Below are 23,821 nucleotides of genomic sequence, written 5' to 3' on the forward strand. Positions count from 1 at the left end.
AAAGAGAGAGAGGTAAAGGACTCTCTGTAATCGGGAAATAACTATTAAATGGACAGGCAGATGCTGTATGTGTAATTCTATAAGAAAATCCTTCTGAACGCTTCGTGCTATATTTAACGTTACATGCTAAGGCCGTTGTGACCACAAGCTTGGCGAGGCGATGATATTTGCGAAGGGGAGAGTGCCCTGCCCTGCCTGGCCCCAGAGCCAGGGGTGATGTCAACCTGAAGCCCACTAGTCTTCGCACCGGCCCAGGCTGCCCTCCTCAGGCACTGATGTCAGCCCTCTGGCATCCTGACAGATGGAGGGGCAGCAGCAACTGTGGTGGAAACTGAGCCTGAGGGGCTAAGTGTGTTAGCACACCCTACAGACAAGCTGCAGAGTCAGTACGGGCACACACAAAGCGCCTTTAAACAGTGCCAGCTTCACTGTATACCCTAGACAGACAACGATCCTGTTGGTGGATGTGTTGTAATGGTCCGTTGTAGTATAGCTAAGGCATGTAAAAACCAATGGAAACAAATGGCTAACCCATGGCAAAAGTGCAGAAATACAGTGCTATAATGTCTAAAGCTAAACTTTCATATAGTTCGTATATATGTCTTTTTTTCTGTCTTATTACAATGTTGAACACAAGTGAACGTACTCTAGGAGAGAAAGGCTCCACTTTAAGGATTATATATTACTTATATAGGACACTATACTGTATAATCCAGAAACTATAAGGGTTTAATTTCAGTTTTAATGAAGCACTACAGATACCTCTAATGACAGAATGTCACTATGAGAAATGAGAAACTTTGCATCAGAAAACAGTCTGCAGGAACACATTTAAATTGAAGCAGGGGGAAGGTCTGTAATGACATAAGGACAGTATCTTAATGAAGTAAAAGAGACGCATTTCAAACAAAACTCCACTTCATCCTTTACTCTGAACGTTATCTGTTGAGCCATTTTGTGTACATTGTAAAACTTCTTATACTACTGATTTTAGGCGTGTTTCTTTCATATACAGTATATTTTTCTGACAAGGAAACTTTGCCATGATGAGATCACCGGTCTTAACCATGAAGGCTCTTGATGAACAAATTCCCAGCGGGGAAAAGCAGAAAAAATTAAGCATATGTATGGAACAATGATTACTGACTTTTTAAGAGTTCTGGAAAAGTAACAACAAAATAAATTAATAAGTTTAAGACATTACTCATCTATGACCTACAGTATGTATCACTAAAATAATTCCAGTGGTTTCTGAACATTTTCCTTTGCACTAACTCTCATTAGTACTCCACCTTCAATTGAGTTAAACAGGGAAAATTCAGCTTCCAAGGCAGAATTAAAAGCAGCACCATGGCAGTCTTACTAGAACTACACAGCAAATTACGAGAGAATTGAATTGCTTCTGATTGCAGGAGATATTCTGCTTTACTTAACCACAGCCATCCACTACAGCATTTTTGCGGACACCACTCTTTTAATACATATGGGATCTGCACTACATACAAGTGTTATAAAATGTGTAGTAGTATGTTCTATATCATTGGAGAACAGTGACACCGAATAACAGAGGGCAATAGTTAATGGTGTTGTAATGGGACATTATACAACCTCTTAAAAATGCTACAACAAAGCTGTTAGAAATGTATTTGCTGCAGTTATTTTCAATTCAGTCTTGTATGGCAGCTAAAAGCTTTACAATAATGACCAAAGTGTCACAACAGTGTGACCACAAAAACAAAATGTTTCAAAAGAAATGCTGTGGTATCTCCACAGCTCCACCACAGAAATGACATTTTGATGTGCAACTCCCCTAGTGTTTCCAGGGTGTTACCACAAGAATGAGAGCATGAGCAGCTCTAAATTACCACAAGAGGGGTTTCAGCAGCATTGATGCATTTGGTCTTGAACCCAGCCACGTGGCAGACTTATCTCTGACATCAGGCACGAACCAAATGACTGACAAGCAGCACTGCGGATGACAATAAGCAAGGAGTCTCTGGTCTCTGCACCTCTAAAGGATATAAATAACTTGTGACTTAGTCCATTCTGAGCAGGGTAAGTTTGTCGATGGATACTGTGTACACTTCAGTTTACTTTCAAATAAGCCTACCATATCTTAAAGCAACAGAGGCTTATGGTATATTGCATTTTAAGGACTTTCACATTAGTATAGATGCATAACATAAGTACTGTGTAATGAATGACGAAAGAATGTACAGTATTTGTCATTTCCACATCAGGCTATCTCACAGAAACAGGTGCCACTGAGATAATAAAGCTACAGTCTCCCTTCTATCCATCTCGTTGTCTGTGGATCAGAACAACATTGCTACATTGGTCCCTTGGAGAGTTCCTGCCCCCTTGCTTGCATTAAACAAGTCTGTTGTGGCGCTGTCAGGGGTTAACAGGTGGGAGCAGGGGCAGTGTTGATGCGGGGAGTCAAGAATGTGCAATCCATATTTCTATCATCATGTCTGTAATTAAGATGGCAGTCCATCTTAAACAAATCTCTCCAAGACAAACAATTCCAGGGATGCCGGAGTCTAATGATGATCTGATCGAGGAGGAACACGATCAAGCTAGGGATCTGAAACCACTGTCCAGCTGGGAAGAAGATAAGGAGTTGCCAATTAGAGCTTAAAATCCTCAGCAATCCAGAACCTAGGAGCTGGTCCACTGGGGATGTCTCGACATCAGTGTCTAGAAGACCATGAATGATGGGACTTCTTGGCTGGGCTGTCGTGGCTTATATTCACAACCGGCCTCCCAATCCACCTAAAATGTTGCTTCCACTCATTATCGAATAAAATTAATCCTGATAAATAAAACCATTCATGTTCCTGCAGTCTCTCTCCCCAGCAGAAAACACAAACCGCAGGACTTCAGCAGAGGTAAAGATGAAAGGGAGCTAGTACCTTTCTAAAAATGGGAACATTAAGCTTAAGAGGCAAACGTCTATAATAAGAGATAAGAAACCTTTTAAGAGCAAGAAAAATACTGAAAACTGTTAACTGAACTCCTATCAAGAGGTGCTGTCATGGAGATAGCATCAGAGGATCACAGTAGATTTTGCTGATTTTTCCTAATTGTTGTATTTCATAGATTTTTGGTTTCTGGAAAAACCGGCCCTGGCGCGAATGTGTGCATGTCTGTGTCTGTGGCTGCCCTTTAATGGATTCGTTCTGTCCAGGACCCTGAATAGGAAAAAGCAGTTAGAAAATGACTGGGTGACCAATTTTTCTTGACACTTCGTGTATTATATTTATTGTAAATATATTATTTTTCCTTTTTTCTTCTTGCTGCTCACGCAGGATATTTGTAATTTGTAAGAATGTAGAACTTTATTTATATTCTTTTTATATCTGTATTCTATTTGTAGAACTCTTAGAATCCAGGGCCTCCATATCAGCCACTTGGCTTTCAGCTAGCGTGTTTCAAGAAAGAAGAAGGTTCATATTCGAAAGATGTGTATTTCTGCAGTAATTTAAAAGTAGATGGCACTTGAAAGTAAAATCCTCAACAAGAAGCACAAACAAGGTTTTTTGTTCAGAAATCTCCTCACCATGCCTTCCTGAAGGGAGTTTCGGGCTCAAGAGCAGGACTCGTTCCCTGTGTGTACAAATGTTTTGCATCTAATTTCAAGATTCCATCCAGTGGAGCTAGTGGCAGTTTCGTTCTTTCTTGGTTTTGTAAAAGTAAATAGCAGGTATTACTTAGCGCGCCTCTGGTGAAAAGCTACCAATCTAGGTGCCTGATCAGAAGAGGCACAAGGCAAAAATAAGCTTTTCTTTAAAGTAGTGGGTGATCACATTAGATCACACACTGCGATTTCCAGATATTTCTCAGGACCAGAATTGGAAAAAGCAAAACACAGATGGTAAATCAATACTAACAGCTTTTTAATAATTCTTAAAATTACGAAGGCAAGTGCACACTGGAGGACCACAACCAGAAGAATTAATCAGGAAACGATTCCTGAGTGTGAAGTCAGTCAGCCAGGACTACCAGCTGAGGGAGCGCTGAGGTAATAGTTGAGTAATCACCCCGATTATCCTGGGAACAGACCTGAGCAGGGATCTGAGACTCTAGCGTGTGAAACTCCCAGCAATGACACTCACGAGACCAAGACACTCCCTTTCACCTTCCAGGGTCCAAACAGCCCACTCTGCTTACATCATGCTTGCATGATCACCAGGCATGATCCTCGCCTTCTCTCCAAAGTGCACTTCTTACGGCGACGATTTGTCATGTATGTGTCTGTATCCAATCTCGTAAAGCAACCCTTATGAATAACTCCAGGAAGGGGTCTACTTGAAAAACTGATTCCTTTCATGTGCTTCTATCCTCAACAAAGTAAAATACCTTACGTAAAAGAACACAGTGTAAGTTATGATTACCATACACTTTATTGAGATATTAACTGACAGAAAGTCGCACTTCACTGTAGTGCACTGGTGGTATACTGGAACTAAATGTGTTTTAGCAATGATTAAATAATCACTTAAATAGGTAGTTATACATGCAAATATTGTTTCTCTTTCTTTGGTTCAACCAGTGGCCTGGTGCCATATTTATTACATAAAAACAGTGACCATTTTAAAGAGGCAACCAAAAGGTGAGATAATCTGAAAGCACAGCTTTTAAATGGGTCAGAGAGTGAGAGAAAATGAGACGTGACAGTTTGGGAAAGCTTTAGAAATCTGGTCTTGTGAGCAAATGCAAACCTGGTTTAGCTGAAGTATCTCAGCAGAAATATTTGCATTCAGATCATCAAAACAACTTTGAGCAGTTTAGTCAAAGTACTGAAGACATGGTTATAAAAAGACGAAGCATCTGAAGAGTTAAAACCCAGTAGATTTGTCTACTGAAAGCAATAAAGCACAATATACTTGAAGAGGTCAGAGGAAATATGCAGATTCCATCATGCGCATCATCCTCTGGTACTCTTCCAAGGAGGCACACAACTGTCAATAAACAGCTTACCATGTAATTCTGCTTCATTTGTCTGGCCTTGCTTTCAAAGTAATTAGGAAATCACTGGATTTTACATCTAGATTTTGGTATCCATTTCTACAAGTGGATTTACAAGAGTAATCTAGGTAAAACACCACATTCAGAGGTACAGCTTCCTTGGCCACATTGTGCTTTGTTGCTCATTTTCCATGTGTTTCCATGTGTTCTTGCACTGGTCACGAGTGCCGCCGAACAGGGTTCAATTACTTGTGCCCTGCAATATATGTTTTACAGTTATGTTAGGGTCTGCAAAAAAGGAGAAAAAAAAGGTGTTAAAAAGCTGCTGTAAAAAGTATTAACAAGCTACAACTGTTTAACTTGTGGTAGAGAAGTATTATGTCACCAAACACACCCTCGTTCCACAAGCCCCACACACACACTCTCCAATATCGCATTCCATCCATCCATTGCCAGAAAGCTGCTTATGCCTGGTAAAGGTTGTGATAACCCAGAGCCTAGCCTGGAAGCACAGAGCACAAGGTAGGGACTGGAGTCCTACACATTGGACTCCAGTCCATCACAAAGCACACGCATGCAATCACACAGAGTCTACAATTAGCCTTGCCTGTATGTTTTTGCAAGGTGGGAATTAAACAGACCACATAGAGAAAGCCCACCTGAACAGGAGGAGTACACGCATGCAGAAAAGGATCACACTACTCTCTCAATGAAAATGCATACCCTTCAGTAACTCTTATATAGTACAGAGTACCAATGAAGGAACTCAAGGCTGGCAATCTGTCCAAGAAAGTACATCTGTGAGTGAAAACAATCAGACACTACAGTACCTGGTCATTCTTTTGTTTCACAAGAACCTACTTAGAAAACTCACAGTTTTTGAAAGACATCGAAAGGGTGAGGAGGAGCAATTGAAGTCAATGACAAAATCACCCAAAATAATTACAGGCAAATATATACATAGGCTGCATCTACTTTTTTTGATCCCTCATCTTTAGATTGCAGACTAATAGTTACAGAGATGGAGAAGGGTGAGTGGGGGGTAAATAAAAGAATGATAATATTTGAGAAATAAGGAGCCCAGAACCAAAGGAAAGAATTTGTTTGACAGTTTTTTCCTTCTTTCAGCATGCAGTCTTGGCAGCTGGTGGGTGTTTGAGACGCAAGGCTTTCCCACTGAGCCAGCAAACACTTGGCGCGGCTCTCGGCTCAGCCAGCTTGCTCTCGTTACAGGAATACAGGGCTTCTGACCGAGCAGCACGAACTTTTTTTCTCAAGCAAAGTGGGTCCCCCTGAGGAGGCTTGGCCATCCCAGCCGTCCGTTAGCTATCAGGCCAGGTCCTGGACAATGCACCAGCCTCCCCTGACCACCACCCACTCCCTCATCTGACTGGCTGACAGTCTGCCAGGCACCAGGCCCTGTGCTCTCCAGTTACAAGGGGAAGAGGTGTTCCAACCATACAGGAACAAGCACAGAGGAATGTGTGGCCACCTTCATGAAACCACTTTTAATAAGGTGCAGATTTATAACGTTATTTAAAAACTACAACATCCACAAGAAATACCCCCCAAAACAGAGGTAATTAGCTTTTTAAATGCTGGAAAGCAGTTTTTAACTAGGAGGCGAAACAAACAAGAGGTGGCTGTTTGGCTGTTCATGCATGCTTGGTTAGTAGTGGTTAATTTATCCAAGGATCTCATTCAATAATTCATCCTGAACATCTAGTGAATATTGAAATATTGTAGCTAAGAGTCTATGAATAACCTTTATTTCCTTATACATGACTAGGACAATACCACAGCGCCAGCAATTTTTTAGCTTTAAGCCACCCAAACAATGTTAAACTAAAAGTCTCTAGTACTGAAGAAGTTCTTTCTACAAAAATGAGCCTTGAATTGATGTCTTTTATTTTAAAAACTTGTGTGAAACAGTCATTTAGCATGTTTTTTTGTTTCTTCATCGTCTCCTGTTATTAATTTCCCATCACCTTGTAAACATTGTATTTACTTCTACTTTTACAGTTTGTTTACTAATGTTTACTGTTCGCTGTTGTGTCATCAAATAAATCACTACAGTTATGCTTTAATAAAAAACAGAATATAGCAGGCGAAGAAGCAAGCAAATGGCAAGGGCTTGGTTTGCATTTTCAAAGGCCAATACAATCCGGTATTTACTACATCATTCATCAGACCATAGAAAAGAAAGGTCACTTGGACCAGCAACGACAGATAAAGTCAAGAAAAGTCACCAATGTAATTAAGCTAAACAGAAATAATTTAAAAGAATAGTTTTAGCTCCATGTTTTTCAGAAAGGAAAACATGCACGAGTTTGACATGAAAAGTACTTTCTGTCAGCTGGAATTGGACAAATGGTCAAAGCGAAACAGGGGAAGACAACTGAACAAGGCCTCCCAGTAGTCCTGCCTGGGACAATGCAGGAAGTGTGGGAAGCCAGGAGGACAGCTGTTCTCATAATAAAGAAGGAGAAAACAAATGGCTTGACGGCCGTCTAGTAGGTCACACACGTGAGAGAGCCTCAAACATCTGTCACATGAGGTTATGCATTTTACAAAACCCAAGGTACAGTATGCTGTGTCCAGGAGAAACACTCGTCGCTAATTAAAGAATTACCATGTTTAATGAGTGACTGAATAATTAGGATTTCCTCAACAGTCACTCACTGGGGAAGGATGGACCACTTGATTCATCAGAGCTTTAGGTAATGCAACAGTCCACAGAAAAGCAAAATGTAGAAAAAGAACTTGAAAAGCTATATTGCAATGAATGGCTGACTTATCATTTGGCAATACGTTTGGCATTTTTCCTGATCCTGATGAATTTTTAGAGGTCAACCTCGTGCCGTTCCTAGCTCCAAGTGTGATCCCAGAGGGTCAGATGCAGATGGCTCACAATTAAACTTAAAAAAAAACTATTTACACTGTATTAACGCTTTCCCAATTACAGCATCATCTGTAGATTTTAAAAAGCAACACCTGCAGTTCTTAATGCACTCAGCTAACATGTTAACAGATAAATGGGTATGTCTATTAATAAACATTGAATATTTAAAAGTACAATGGTCATTGAGATTTTGTCTCTCCAAATTAACCATAAGACAGAGTGATGCAGAGGGTGGGGGCCAGACTGTTGAGTGTAACACTACCCTATGTCAACACAGTGCCATTTGGGCTAGATGTGATGAAATCACCATAGCCTGAGTGCCAGCTGGGTGTAATTTAAAACACAACTTTAACATTATGACCAGACGTCAGAGAGTTCTGCATAGACTTAAATGGGCTGCACAGATAAAGCTTATTAAAAAAAATTCTGTCAGTACAATTTCAGCCTGAATTGTTCTTTGTCTTCCAAAACTAATACCGCAGGAGGAAAGCATACATTATAATCATTCTAAACATGTGTACAAATCCATTTCACTAATTTCTTTTCTTTAAAACATCAAAAATCAACTAGCACAAGGGCATGTTAGAAAGCAAACCTACAGCAGGCTTAATAATCCGCATTCATCAACAATTTTCACTCAGCGTCATCTGCTTTCCCTTTGTGGGTCCCTGCTGATCCAATCTTTCTCCGCCCTCCCATGTGATGCAGTCAGGCACCTGTACTCATCAGGGCCGGGCTATCATTGACCACCTACTAGTTGCCTTGCCTTTGTGTTTCTGTTCAGGCAACAGCTGTAGATCCAACTGCCCACTTCCTTGCCTTGGAATCTACAAACTGTTACCACCAACCCTGCATGGACATCACTGCTGCGTACTCTTTGCCATGCACTGCTTTTGGCTGTGAGATATCTGACAAAATCCATTAGAGAATCTGCTAAGGTCAGCATTTTTAAAACTCGCTGAAAGATGTATATTTTCATCCCAGTTCTGAATATGTCATTTAAATGTTTTGCAGGGTTGGTTTACTGGGACTTTTTTTCCTCTTTCTATTCACTCCTGTAAAGTGCATTAGACGTACGCTGATCTACATCTCTTTCTTGAAAAGTGCGCATAAATGAAATTATATTCTTCAACATTATAATATGCTCTCCCTCTAAATGTCACAGCTTTCTACTGGTGCGGCAGAATGGCTTTTCAGTTAGGCCGTATATAAAGACAAAGTATTATTAATTTTACATAAGAAATGTCAACAGAATTAATAAAAATTAAAAATAAGATAGCAATATTTTGGAAAATAAGGTATATTATTTAGTAATCAACCATGAGATAAATTTTGGGGTCAGAGTTGGTTGACTTGAGGGGTCACTTTCTCCACGGCTCTCTTTGTTACCTCTGTACTGGGCTCTAATAGGGGTGAGGAGAACCTGGACCCAGACTTCAGATGTGCTTCCGTCCGAAACCCTGCTACTATAACGAGCTTCCCCTGTGTTTGAGGGTGGGTCCTAGCAACAGAACCAAACGCACGGGCATCAGGTAGCAGGAGGGATTACTGAGCTTTTCATGAGATGCCAGGGTCGGCTGCGATTGCGTTCTGCTGGCAACGGCGAAGGGGGCAAGGGAAACCAGCCCTGTGTGCGACAGCTGACTGAAAAAACAGACCCGCTCCACACACAGCCCAGACAGAGCCGGCCACGGCCTGTCACAGCCAAATTAGAACATGTGTAATGAGCTCCATGTGTCCTACCTCCATCCACTGCTCTACCAGTGACCCCCTTCACCCAGCCCCTCGCCACCAAGGAGTCTCTCTTTCTATTTTTAATGGCGAGCTCGATATCACTCCATTTTCTTTAGCACTCTGTACTGTACTGGTAGGATAATATTTACCTATCCATTTCTGCAGCAGAAACAGGCTCCTCTTCCAGTCAGCCTGTCTCTTTATACACACTTCAGTGCAGGACAGTGTTTCTATGGTCTATTTAAATGTAGTTTAAGTGTCAGTGTGGGTAATTATTGCACGATAATCATGTGTTTAAATATCTGTCTACTGATCTTTAACAAATGTTTATTCAATGTAGCACCTGTGTGCACATCCCTGTTCACCTCTAAAGTGTTCTCTCCATTAAAAATAATCTTAAAGGCCTCCCTTTACATTTCAAATATTTTCTCTTCTGCTTGGTTATTACTACAGTGCTTTCTCACATTTAGTGTTACTAGTCTAACAGATGGGCTGAAAAACAAAAGCAAAGTACCTTATCAGCATTCAGAGCTTTAGTTAATCATTGGATACCACTGATGCTCATTGAAGCCACATTAGAACCTAACACTCTCTTTAAACCAGAGCAGATTAATTGCATTGTATTTCACATCATTGGGAATTCTAACAGCAGTTGTGTGAGTAAAGCACAATTTCTCCTTTATACCCTTGTACTCCCTGTTCACTGAGCCACTAAAAATAACTGTATACTGGACTGGATACAGAATGCATCCATTAGATTAAAAATCTAATTAGGCCAAAAATATTTTTATTTTGTTTCGTTTGTTTTTTTTTAACAGCACGTGGAATCAGACTAGACAGATTTTCAGATCACTCTGGAGCAACAACAAAGCCCCAGTGGGTCCCGGATTATGAGATGGCACAAGCCACAGGCATCACACACAGGCCATCTGCTCAGTTGCTCTCAGGAAGTTAGAGGCGGGATGTCAGGTGTGATTACTCCAGATTGGCCAGATGACCCTAATTGACAAGACTCTTTTCTGAAACCTCCCTAATGCTCTCTTAATCTGGAAAAGCTCAGACTAGGATAAAGCCAAAACTGGTTATGTCACCAGTTCTACAGCGGATGTTCACTCACAATTAGCCAAACATGGTGCAGTCCTTTGCCACAATTAAATTCACGCCAGTGCTGTTTACTGACTATGCTGTCTGCCTGTTTACTTCATCCTTCGCTCCCTCCCTTAATGATTTTTTACAAGACATAAGTAATACTAGACCCAGCATTAACCAGAGGATATTTTCATACTGAATACATATAATTAGCTAATTAGCTATAGTAAAGAATGCAGTTACTGTCATTCAGTGGTGTTTTCAGACTACATTGGAAAGCATTTGACATTTTGTCTGGCTTACAAAAATGCACATTAAATTCTTTTAAAATACTCCAGCCATAAATTGAAGCACTCAGTTTTGAAATCATTTTACGAAAACTGAGCTAGACCTAGGTCCGGCAAAAAATCTTTTGAGAATTGTCTCTTTCAGTGTTACAGAACTACGTTTATTTTAGTTTTCTACAGTTCCTCTTCCCTCGTTACAGAGCATCACAGGGTGCAGCTCTATTAAAATACACACAAGTGCAAACAAAACATACACATCTGTAAAAGCACAGGGATCTCACACTAAAGCACTGCAGGTTTGATTACAATGCTCTTTTCAGAGGATGCAGACCAGAGCCGGAACACTCCTCAATATTGGGCAGCAGAGGGAGTCAATGATGAATAGTTTGTGGCCTGCTTTATCTCAGAAAAGACAAAGGCCGGCTAACCACTGAAAAAATAAATGCCATAAGGACACCTGAAAAGGATCAATAATAAAACCACCCTATTTTAAACTGAAATTAAAATTCAATTTAACTTTCACCAACTGGAAGGACTGTACAGTACAGGGCAACCTTCCAAGGGCGTGTCAGGCACCTACAGTATCCATATCCCAAAAAACAGTCATTGGTATGTAAAATACTGTAAATTGACAAAATGCAGCTGTGACTGAACTCTTCTCGTGTCTGGATAAGTCAATCAGATCAGTTCCTCTGTGGTCTACATATTCATTCTCAGGGTTATGAAGGTTCCACTGCTGAAATGTTGGGTTTTTTTTTTTTTTGCTTTTAGGCACGAAATTAACCTCTATTTTTTTTTCCTTCCACTTGCCAACTGACACAGCCCCTCACTTGACTTGCGTCGTCTATTCTTCACAAGGGTTACACCGGAACAGTCGTGTAGATTTTTTTGCATGAACAGACCCCGCAGCACTCACAATGGCTCGCACGTGGCCCGGCCTCCAGGAAAACTGCGGCTGCCAGTGGCGAGGGCAGCGGCTGAGCAGGAGCAGACAGCTGCTGATAGCCAGCGCTCCAGGAACCCGTGGCTAGGTGCCCTGAGAGGCTGTCACGCCTCTTCAACCGCACTAGGAAACTGGAGGGGAAGTGGTTGCTGGCAAGGGAGTACCAGTTCATTGTCTTTCGCTGTGGAAGAATTCTCAGGCCGCATGTGGTGGGATTGGTCCAGGGCCCATGGAGCCTATACGGGCCTGTGGCTAACCAAAGGGAGTGGGCCACGGGGCACCAGAAATCCTTGTGTGTGCTCGGAGCATGCTGCCACGGTATAAACAACCCCGAATTGCAGAGGTCAGGCAGTATCTGCAAATAAAGACTGCACTGCACAACCTGGGGGGAGTTTTGTTTTTTCTAGAGAATATGAATAATCAATAGGGATTTCTCCATCGGTCATGGTGAAACAATCAATAGGGATTTCTCCATCGCTCATGGTTAAGGAGCCCATAATTCTTGACGCTCATAATCCAATGCCAAAGTGGAAAATACACCTGCTTTTGTCTTGAAATATGAACAGAGCTAGTAAGTACTGGACATGCTCTGTGGCTCACTTCTTCATCCTATAGGAAACAGCAACAGAGTTCTCCTGATGAACAACAATCTTCTGAATTGTCCGATGGTCAATTACACAGTGATAAATAAAGGATATGTGGGATATATATAGCTGAATAATATATAATTATGAATAATAATAATAACACACTGGGAACTACAGAGTTCCTTATAGGAGAGTGAGTACAGATTAGAGGAATTCTGGGTCTCTCACTGATGTCAATGTACACTCACAGAGACCTTACAGGCCTCAACTTCGCTGACTAAAGACAAAATATTCCCAGACACACTGTGTTCTGGCGCTTGTGGTTACCTGGTAACTGTTCACTGATGACATGAGCCAAGCTTGAATAACACACATCATAAATGGTAGGGCTTAACTGTTGGAGCTACTAAGGAGCCCCAGGATAACGTATTTCAGAGCATTCAAAACCATTTATAATTTGGATGTTGCAGTGGTAGGTCTATTTGATTACGGTGGAGATGGTTGATGTCTAAACAACACATTTAAGTATGTTGCAGATGGCTGTATTCCACAAGGTTGCAGTACAATTGGAAAACTATATTTGATAGAAACTGGGAGATGGACTGTATTGGAAGCGCTAAAATTTTCAAATAAACAAATTGACCATTAAATCAGTATCTTTAAAGATGGTAGTGTCTACCAGTACTTCACAGCCACCAGAATTCACATCACTGACATCTGTTGTCTTTCAAATGCAAATAATACACTGAAAGAACGAAATTTGTCTTTTCGTTCAGAGCTGTCCCTCCAACTCCTTTACAGAACTTGCCTAAAGGAATCTGAATGTAAGTGGACAACTCACAACTCAGCTTTTCTTTTCCTTGAAATATCTAATCACAGCAGCTAATTCAAATGTTAAAGTATCTCCAAGGCTACGTGAATGTAAAGTTTTTTCTCTTTTTCTTTTTCACTTGGCTGTTAGTCATTTTGTTGATTCCCAAAATGCAAACAAAATGGAGTATGGGCAATGTCCTTTTGCAGAGTCTCTTCTTTCTAAACTCCTGTTCACCATACTTCTGTAGACTGATAACTGCAGACAGTAATACTATGCCTCTTGTAAAGTTGGCTTGTAAAGTATATTTTCAGGAACGTCTGGAAAGTGGATCTGCCTTTACTACAGCATATTAGCACCTGGTTTCAATGTGCACCATGCTTTAAGAAAGGACACAGTCAAAGCAAACACAGCAGGTTTGGAAAGAATCTAGTCACTTTAATTAATGTTAAATTATAACATATGCACCCTTCAAAAGTGGCATCTTTAATATGTTGCACTGCACAGCAATCTATAGTCTCATACTTTCCACATTAATTTGCTTTCTTTTTCCCCCAAATAGCGTTAGACAAACTGGACAAGGCAATATCTGCAGTACAGGAAAATAAAGTTTTTTGTTTGAAACTCCTTTACACTGTGGCAATATTTTTATGCCACAACATTGCATTTTTAAGTAAACTGGTTTGGAACACATAACATACCACACATACTGACTGCTTTAAAACCAGAAAAAACTATTTCACAGGAATTTAGAAATACCAGTTCAAAAAATAAACTGGGTATCTAAGTTTATTAGATTGGCCACTCCTATTACACTGGCCACTCCTATTAATGTAGCCACTGCAGTTTCTCCTGAATCACAAAAACTATGATCCAGATTAACTAAGATCCTGATTCAGTTCGATTGGATAGTTAATCAATCTGTAGAGCAGTGACTGAGCTATAACAAAATGCAAGGAATACAGCCACACACTATTATTATGCTGCTATTATATCTTTGAGAGTGTGAGTAATAATTTACCTAAGACTCTTTGGACAATCAATGACTTAAATATTCATCCATAATAAAGTGCTGCATTGTTCGGTAATTCTACATGTCAAATAGGGATGCATCTCTATCCTACACATTGTTGAAGGCCCCAGAGATAGGATCAGATCCTAAATACCAGGTTTTCCCGGACCACGCTGGCAAGCATGTTGCCCACGAACTAATCATTAACTAAGGGTGTCATATTAAACACCACTTAATTACGAACGCTGATATGTGTAACCTAATCTTATCCAGTAACTTAATGTGTAAAAATGTGGCCCTGTAACTCAGTAACTTTTACACATAAAACTACTACATAAGGCTTAAAAGTCAAATTAAAATGAAGCAGCTTACACAAAATAACTTATATTGGATGTTTTTTTTTTACGTAATGATTGTTTTCAATCACACTTTTCTCACTTTTCTAAAACTGCATTTAGGAGGCTTTTTAGTTAATTTAATGAATTCAAAGCATATTAGCATTCCCCCAAGAGGTGAAGCACCCTGTCCCCTTCTTTTACTGTCTGGCCTGGTAACTGTTCCCATAGCAACCAATACAACCTCCACTGCACAGGTCAATGTATGGGAAAGTGTACCATCTTTTATGTGCTCTGCATCCCTCCCAGCCTGCTACAAACTCCAGAGGAAAGAGCTTTATTCAGTCCAAAAAATGCATGTACTGTACATCCATTTTGTACTCAAAATAAAAAAGAATTGATAGGAACAAAATCAATTGATAAACTGATGTTAGGAAAAAAACAAACCAGATTTGAGTCAGAGTTTCCCTGTAAGCTCAGAGCTGTGACTAACATTTTGTTTTTGGCAGTAAGAAGGAGTAGACAGGCCCAGAGGGGGCCTGCTCCTGTTTTAGGCATGGACTTGATTGTTTCATTATTTAACGGCCTTTCCTTTTGGTCCAACAAGGTGCTGGATCCAATTAAATATAAGCCTCATGGGCGTCGCATCCTGCTTGTAAATGATAACAGCACCAATTCACAATGTAATGGCAGGATAAAGATGTAAAAGCTGCTTTCACATTCATATGTAGACTGACCAAGAGCATTGTTCATTATTCTTTTATAACCCACAATTAACTGAACATCCCAAAAATACAAGAAATGTTAAAAAACAGGAAAATTAAATGGAAAGTAGTCCAAGACTACTCATTTTCAGTTCACGGACTTCTGATAGGTGAAAGAAAAAAGAAAATACTTTTTGAAGAAATACACTTCAACAAACTTTAAGTGTCTTCATTGCAAGGATTCAGACATATAGACATATTAACCTGTTGAATAGCTTTAAATAATCAGAAATGCATATGCTTTAAAGGATTCAAGGAGCTTCCACAAGGCAATCATAGAATCATGTAAGCAACGACAGTAGGACGAGTAGGAATAAACGATACAAGAAAATAATCAACCTGAGGAACTGAAGTTTGCTGAAAGAAAAGGGGGCCATCTACCCAAACACTTCTGAGGGAATGAATAAGTCTGTTTGGGGTCTCTGGAGCCTGGCCAGCTCATTTATGCTATTTACCCAAACTAAACTGCCCCATCCTCTGACATCGTTACCTTGCAAGGTTGTGGCATGGCCCATGATGAGGTACTTGAGCTCAAAGCTGTAAGAGCGGATGTGCTGCAGGGCCTCTCTTCGCACCGCTGCTTGGTAGCTCTCCTCCATCTTGCGTGTGCAGCAGGTGGGCCCGCCGTTCTTGCAGACCTGCAGGTCCATGACTGGAAGGATAAGATGGAGAACAGGAATTAGGACCAACCCTTCACACACACACACACGTGCCCTGGCTTGCTCTGTTGGTAGAGCATGAGACTCATAATCTCAGGGTAGTGGGTTCATGTCCCATGTTGGGCACAAGGTTCTCTAATAACCCATACTGGGCAGCAGCAGCATGGGGCAGTGTTGGCAGTGGAGGCTCATGTTTTCATGACAACAGCAACAAACCTAGCACTATCTGTGAGGAAGAAAGGCCTGGCAATTTACTTCCATATCTTGCCATGAAAACTCTATGGATAGTGATGGGGGAACTATCCACAGGGTTGCCATGAGTCGATACTGACTCGACAGCACTCATCCCACCCCCCACCCCTTCACACACACAGCATCAGGTGGTCACGCAGGAAGTCGGGGGTTTCACTAGCCACCTCTATTAACCACTGTACCTTACCTCCTCCACTTCACAACCATTTTTCACAGTGAGCTGTGTGCCAGTGGACAGTTCTTATCACCTAAGATGCATAGTGTGTGTAAAAGTCTTCATGGAACTTGTTTACTAAACAAGGTACGAATCCAAAGGCTTTTGGAACTCTTTCTCCACATGTTCTGCTGATAAGGCCTTTTTCTAGCACTATATCATACCAACAAGTAAATTATGAAAGTGCAGTGTTGGAAACCAGCAGTCTGCAACCCAGCCCTGACTTTCACTAGATAAATATTGCTAGCAATGAAACTTGAGCACTGCAGGTCCCCGTAGTCAAAGTAACTTGTGCCTCCCTTTCCGTATCAGTCCCTGAAGACTTCAGGCCTGCTCCCTCGACCTGTTTTAGCGTTGCATTGCTGTCGCTTAATTAGCCAACAAGATTGTGCACGAGTACCAGCTGTGTTCATCTCTTTAGAATGAAGTCAGAGCTGACCTCTGTCCCTGCTCTCTCAGGCTCCGTGCTCAGTGCTATCTCTGAAATGAAAATAACACACAGGGACTCTAGCCACAGTTCATCTCGGCCCAGCTAGACTGGAACGAAGAGAAAATTAGAACAAAATAGATGTGGGCTGACAAGACGAACAATCAGAGCATTACATGGAGTTATATTACGAGATGGATAAGGTCATGTAACCATATACTCTCAACAGCGGTCATTACCTGGGCATTTTCACTACTGGGCTACAACAGGTATAAACATCTATGATAAAATGTGGAATTTAGCTTTGCTATAATAAATCTATGCATGTATGATCTTTTTTGTTGTTTTTATTTATTTTTGTGAAAATAAATTTGGGGGGATTTTGGGGGTTTAACTAAAAAAGAGTTTGATTTTTTTATTACATAAAACCCATGCTTAGTTCAAGAATCTGTTTTGATTCGGAATAGCATCACTTGGGAGAATATTTATGGTATGCAAAGTCAAGCTTTTACCCAATTATTAATGAACTGAAACATGACCCACATCTCTTTCACTTTTTAATGAAAAGTAAAACCCTTAAAACATCAAAAACTTTGTCAATTTTATTTCTCTTTTTCATGTTTGCGTTTTCTTACCAGATTTATCTCTCAAAATGTTTAATTAGATTCTTAATAGTAGTAAATTCTACTCTGTAAAATCACTCTCACAGTTTTTCATTAAATGTACAGGAATTGTACTAATGGTCCCAAATCACATACTTCCCTAAGGGAGAAATAAGTAGTCTCCTTTTTTAATTAAAGTGGTAGTATAACTCACTTATTTATGTCTTAATGTGATTTGCAATTGACTCTAAAGACAAGGCAGAGCAATCTCTCTAAATCCTCTGACTGGACTGAATTAAAACACAGCAGGCTGTTAACAAGCCTATAAGTTCTGACAAATACATTAGTTACCAAACAATTGTTAACTTAAGGTTTCTTTTGATGGCTTTCACACAGGTATGAAACATTTCTAGTTTAACTGGTGACACATGCAATTTCTTTATTCTAATTATAATGTCTCTTTAAAAAATATATACAGTCATGCCACTGTTTACACTTCAACATTTTCTGTTTCGCTTCCATTATTTGCAGACATTTACACAGGAAGAAAACTGACTTTTAAGAAAACGACATGTAGTGCAATTAAACTTCATCCATTAATCTGGACCTAAATGAATGCAATATGTAGCATGGGACTCACATTTACAGTGTGTTTTTCACTTGCTGGAATATTTCAGGGACCCACACACCCTACACGATACTGAATCACAGGATTATCACTCATTTTTTTGTCCCATTTAGAAATTACATTCTTGAATAAACAGACTTTGTAAATGTATGCACCATACACAGTTTGTTTATTTTTTAACCTCAGGTCATACATGGATTCTTCTGCTCCTCACACTTGCCAGGTTGAATACATTTTCAGCACAGGTTAATAGCCAGCAGAGCAAGACTGTGGTTTTCTGGCTTCCTGAGGAGAAAGGTAATTACATGGCGGGAATGGTCTGCCCACTCCCTGGGCACTGACATCCATCTCCCTGCAGGAGCCAAGAGGAGCCTACCTTTCCCTCTCATACAATTTTCACTATTAAAGCGCTCAACTGAGCACAGATTTTACTTTATGTGCAAAAATCTGGATGTCACTCTACAGTATATCAGAGCGGCACATTGAGGAGTTAATTTTCTAAGTGTTGGAAGAAACAAGGGATTCTCTTGAAACCGAAGATGTAATAAGATTCAATTACAAGTTACCCAAGGATGGCACTTGGCACTTTTTGTCCTGTAACAATTTATAGGCAAAGGAAAGGGTTTTGGCTCTTTCCCCTGAGTTTGAACATGAAACACACCTACACGCACTCAATCCCATCACTTCTGAACACCAGTGATAACACTATCGTAAAGAAATCCCCAGACACCTAAGCGGATTTCTCCGAGAGGGGATTACACTAGCGAGAGCAGAGGGAAATCCAGACAGACAAGGGACCACAGGCTGAAACTGGTGAAGTGGGGAGGATGTGGGGCCATGGGAGCACACTTTGCAAGAGCCTGGACCACTACACACATGTGAAAGCTTCACTTGGCCTGCACACTACAAACACACTACAGCACACCCATGAGGTGCTTTTTATTTAGCCCCATGAAGCGGTGTCATGCTCACATCACCATGCCACACCCCTCTAGGGAGAGCATTCAGAACACAGCAGTGTTAAAGAGCACAAGCAACTGCACAGAACTTCAAAAGGCATCCATATGTTCAATTCAGTACAAAACGCTTTAGTGCGTCTGCCCTGTGAAGCTGTGGAACCCCCTCAGAAAGGAATCTGCTCAGTTAGGATGCTGTTTATACAGTATACATGACTACAAAGTGAAACTGTCAAGTGCCATTATTTAACACACCCTTTTCACAGAAATCTCCAAATTTGACGTTGGAAGTGTGTTTGTGAATAAACTAGCCTTGACGGATCCCACAATTAGACTTGAGATAAGATAATAAACGGGAATTGAATAGATATAATGAAACTGACAAATTCAAACACAAAACAGCAGCATTTAATTTCTAGATGGCATGTTTGGCTAGGCAGGACGGAACCAGAGAAGCCAGACCTTTACAAAATAATAACAGCATAAGCAAGTTACTGATTGATTGTTCATTGATTCTTTTGGTTTGTCAATGTACTTATTGGCCGTGGTACAAACTATTAATGGGACGCACTTGGAGGAGAAGTGGACAGAAGAAGCCAAGGAAAACTTCCAGGAGCTCATTGTGTGAAGCATTTAAAAATAGTTTGCAATCTTGCAAACATGACAGTAATAGAATTCCTACCCTTTTCAGGTTCTTCATTATAAATGGATTTCCTATCACATTTACAAGAGCCTGCAATTTGTTACACCACACACGTGCACTGCATCACACTAAATTCAGCTAATTGAGCAAATCAGAGGAGATTTTGATGTGCTGGTTGCATTAAACTAGCATTCATCATCCACGTTACAAATAATACAATTACACTGTTTATGTACCCCTTCTATGTAAAACATTTAGGCAAGCAGGATACAAGGCAATAGACTACCATTTAAGAAAATAAAAGGAGAAATTCTATGATTTTTGCTTTTCCTTTAGACTACAGTATACTGTAATAACGTGTGTCACAAGCCAGCACCAGTCCTTGGCCGAATTGCTGGAAAAGTAAAGCTTCATGACCCACCCTTCTGGTCCTGAATAATGCAAATACAGTTGAGCAAAGCCTTTTCTGCGTCTGCATTCTCCCTCGCCCCTCAGCCCGCAGATCAGCAAAGTTCGACGTGACTTTTGAGCGGACTTTTATTTCTGTGCTCAGAATGAGACACTGCTTTGCTTGGCATTTGATCTGAAATCATTGCAAAATTAAGTCCCCCCCACCAACCCACCCCCCACCCATCTTCAAGCCTGTACTTTAAAGAACATGATTCAACAACCCTTTGGCGACTGCATAAAGGAAACAAACAAGGAAAAACTGTGTTGTAATGATAAATTAGCTGTCTGCAGGAGTGATCTCCAGGGGTCTCCAGACGATTACTCTATTGGATGGGTATCAGCCACAAGCTTGTCTGCTCAGCGTGTGAAGCAGTGAGAAGGAGGATTCTCAACTCGCCGACTGGTACAGATGCTGGACTGGGCAATGTCTAAGTTTACCTGGTCTCATTCCAGGCTTCTCTGGCTCCGCGCAGTGATGTTCATTATTCAATACACTTTACATTCTTACACAGCGCGCAGCCCTGGGCTGGAGCTCCCAGCTGACAAGCTGCCATCTTCTCTGAAGCAGTGGTTTGTCCACACGGACACCTCTCTGGACAGAGCACGCTGACCAGAACTCGGGCAGCTTCCGAACGCTGACTGATCTTTATTTCGCAATTCTCCTGCAGTGTGAAGAGGCAGCCAAACTATTCTACGTTAAAGAAATGGCTTTGGATGTCAGTCCTCAGAGGCACCCGAGTCCTCTGGTTTTCATTGTCTGACATTCCATTTTTAACTTCACCAGTTTATTTGTTTCACTCTTTCTTCCGCAGCATCTCTGCAGTCTTGAATGTTTGCAGGGACCAAGGTAATACTTGCAGATAAATGCTGACAAGACAACTGCAGGCGTAGACTAATATTTTTCATCATACCCTGCCAAACTGTAAGCGCTGGGCACTGTAAGACCAGCACATCATACTCTCTCTAGACAAGTTAACTACAGTATGTTCCTGGCAGTTTACTGCTGACTGTATCCAAAACTGTTTTCCTGCTGAGTTCCAGTTTAACATTTGGGGGTTAAGCAGAGGCATATGGCTGCAAATGAGAATCAAGCAACAAAATCGCATGTAAATACAAAATGTTTCACAGAAAAAAAAATCTTTAGATTTACATCTCTATGTTGTATCCCTTTTCTGCTGATCATTAAAGACACAACAGCAATTGTATTCTGCTCTAACTGAGCATAGCAACTGGACTTCTTAGACTGATTCAACCACACAGTTCCTGCAATTACTGTATCTGACGTGATTGGTAATATCCCTTTTTTATTTAGTTCTTATTTTCCCATATTTTCCATGTAATATATCAGTATTACAAAAAAGTGGATTAATATTTTCCTTCCTTCCACATAAAAAACACGACACAGGGCGCTTCTGGAATTTGGCTGAAAACTGTTTTCCAGTATTATGATATCTTAATGCGACCACATCGAAATATTTTTATGTTCACTTCAGTCTGCCCTTACTGGATCGTTCAAGTGTAAGCTTAAAAACTGGTTCCATGAACATTAAATACAGGTTATTCTAATACGCTATAAACGCTTCCAGCACCAGCCTCTTCAATTTTCTAATTTACCTCTGACTCTCCTGTATTTTCTGGAATGAAAAAGGGCATTTTCGTCTGAGACGGATAGCAAAATTGGGGAGGTCAATGGGGGAATGTCTTCTAACTTAACAGCGTCTCGCTTTTCGTCGCTGAGTCTTATTTCAGGTCGGCGGAGCCACTGTCATGATCTGCCACGGTAGTTTTCAAAACTGAACTGACATTTCACGGCACCAAAGAGGACAGGCAGTAAATAAAGAGTAAGGGTCTAGGTGATGTTCTACGCTGTGGATACAAGTTCATCTTGAACATATTGTTAGAATCTTGTGCGTACAAAATTACGCATCCGGGTGTATAATGTCCCCCTTCGGGGTGTCTTTGTTATTAATTACAAATACATTATACAAAAACAAGTGCTGCATTGGAATGCATTGATTTTTACTAATCTTTGTATTCTGTTTTTGAGACAGCCGCTGTCATCGATTATAATGAAGTTCTACAAACTACACCGTTTTAAATGATTTAGGCTGTTTTTCCCTTTCGTTTTAAACAGCTACTGTGTTCTCCAAAAATCGCAAACGCTGCAGCCCAGAGAGAAAATGAGCAAAGTTGGAGAATCACGCAATACGATAACTACAAATTTGTTATGGGAGGGATTGGAAAATGTACTACAACAGAGGAAACCTAGAAACGTGCAGGTGTCTGATACCGAGTAACGTAAGCAGTGCGCGTTTAGCGCGCTGAAGCAAACATAAGATGCAAAAATCTGAATTGGTCATTTGGTGTACTCTGACCTGTTCCGGGGGTTTCGGGTACCCATTTCAAGGGGCCGATGTGGCGAAGCTGAAAGGCTGTTTTCACTTCATGGCAGCTGGGTGTCCTTAAAGAAGAGACTTCGGTCAGCAGGGCCACTGCCACCAAAATCCACCAAAAAACAACACGTGAGAATATTCCTCGGGACATTGCACCATCTCAATCCACAGAAAATCCAGGTAATTGTGTAGTGATTTCCCCCCCTTTGAAGTTGTCTTACGTTGAGACGCTGTTTTTGTAAAAAAATAAATAAAACAAAAGTGTGTACAGTAACTGAAAAAGTCACGGATACGCAACGATGTCTCCGAAAGATTCTCACATTCTTGACTTGAGACAGGTTGAGCGCACAGTGGAAAAAAAGCAAGACGGGTCTAAATCAAAGACTGAACTTCTTCGCAGTCCAGTTTCTGTTACTTTCAAGAGTCCGCTTGCTTCGCTGCTGACATGCTTCCTTGCTCCCTCGCTCTCCCTCTCCCTGTTCTGAAAGTGTTTGAAAAAGAGCAGCTGAGATTATTGGCTTCCTCTATAATTAGTTTGACACTGGGGAACTCGTATTTAAAGCTACACTCACTGCAACAGATCTACACATGTCCCGCAACTGCGTACTGTTCCGCTGCGTTCGGTAAGGGGGAGTCGGAACACGTCCCCGAATGAGCAGTTCACTTCTAGATTCATGTAACTCGCAACGCGTTACTCCCTTATTAAAAAATATTCAACTAAAAAGTACAAAGCTATTTGTAAATAGGACAGATTAACTATTTAAATAATAATAATAAGAAGAAGAAAACGTCAATGTATTATTTAGTAGCCTGTAAGTCATTCATATATTTTTAAAATTCACTAACTTGTTAACTTTATTATCATATTATATCGTCTTAAATTATCATCAAAATATAATAATCATCTTGTGTCGTATACCTTATCGCAGCTACTAAAAAAATGGTTATCAAGTTTACCGGGACGCCGCCTCGGCGTGGATTCAGTCGAGTTCACAGAAGGGGGTGGTGTTGTGGGGGGGGGGGGGGGGGGGACTTATTTGGTAAAAGCATGCAAATATTTTAGACGTGTGTTCTTGTTTATCCCCATTCCTGTTGTGGTTTGGGTGCAATGCTGTATGTAATGCCCCGCCCCTCCAGATGCGGGCTGTTGTGTGGAGCAGCT

General features: G+C 40.8%; 1 protein-coding gene across 2 annotated transcripts in view; it reads right to left on the reverse strand.

Moving 5' to 3' along the window:
- The window catches only part of LOC148676969 (glypican-5-like), a 142,337-nt gene extending 119,009 nt beyond the window's left edge, over positions 1-23,328 (reverse strand). The window contains exons 1-2 of one of the 2 annotated variants that reach the window (XM_088616530.1): positions 22,642-23,328; positions 15,926-16,087 (exon numbers count right to left, since the gene is read on the reverse strand). In XM_088616530.1, the coding sequence (XP_088472656.1) occupies positions 15,926-16,087; positions 22,642-22,810 (331 nt within the window). In that variant the 5' untranslated portion in view covers positions 22,811-23,328. The remainder of the gene's footprint in view (positions 1-15,925; positions 16,088-22,641) is intronic. The other variant, XM_088616523.1, reaches the window with a different exon arrangement.
- Positions 23,329-23,821: the final 493 nt, after the last annotated feature.

The sequence above is a fragment of the Lepisosteus platostomus genome, chromosome 2, assembly GCF_059453375.1.
Source record: "Lepisosteus platostomus isolate fLepPlt1 chromosome 2, fLepPlt1.hap1, whole genome shotgun sequence".
In the NCBI taxonomy this organism is placed as follows: Eukaryota; Metazoa; Chordata; class Actinopteri; order Semionotiformes; family Lepisosteidae; genus Lepisosteus; species Lepisosteus platostomus.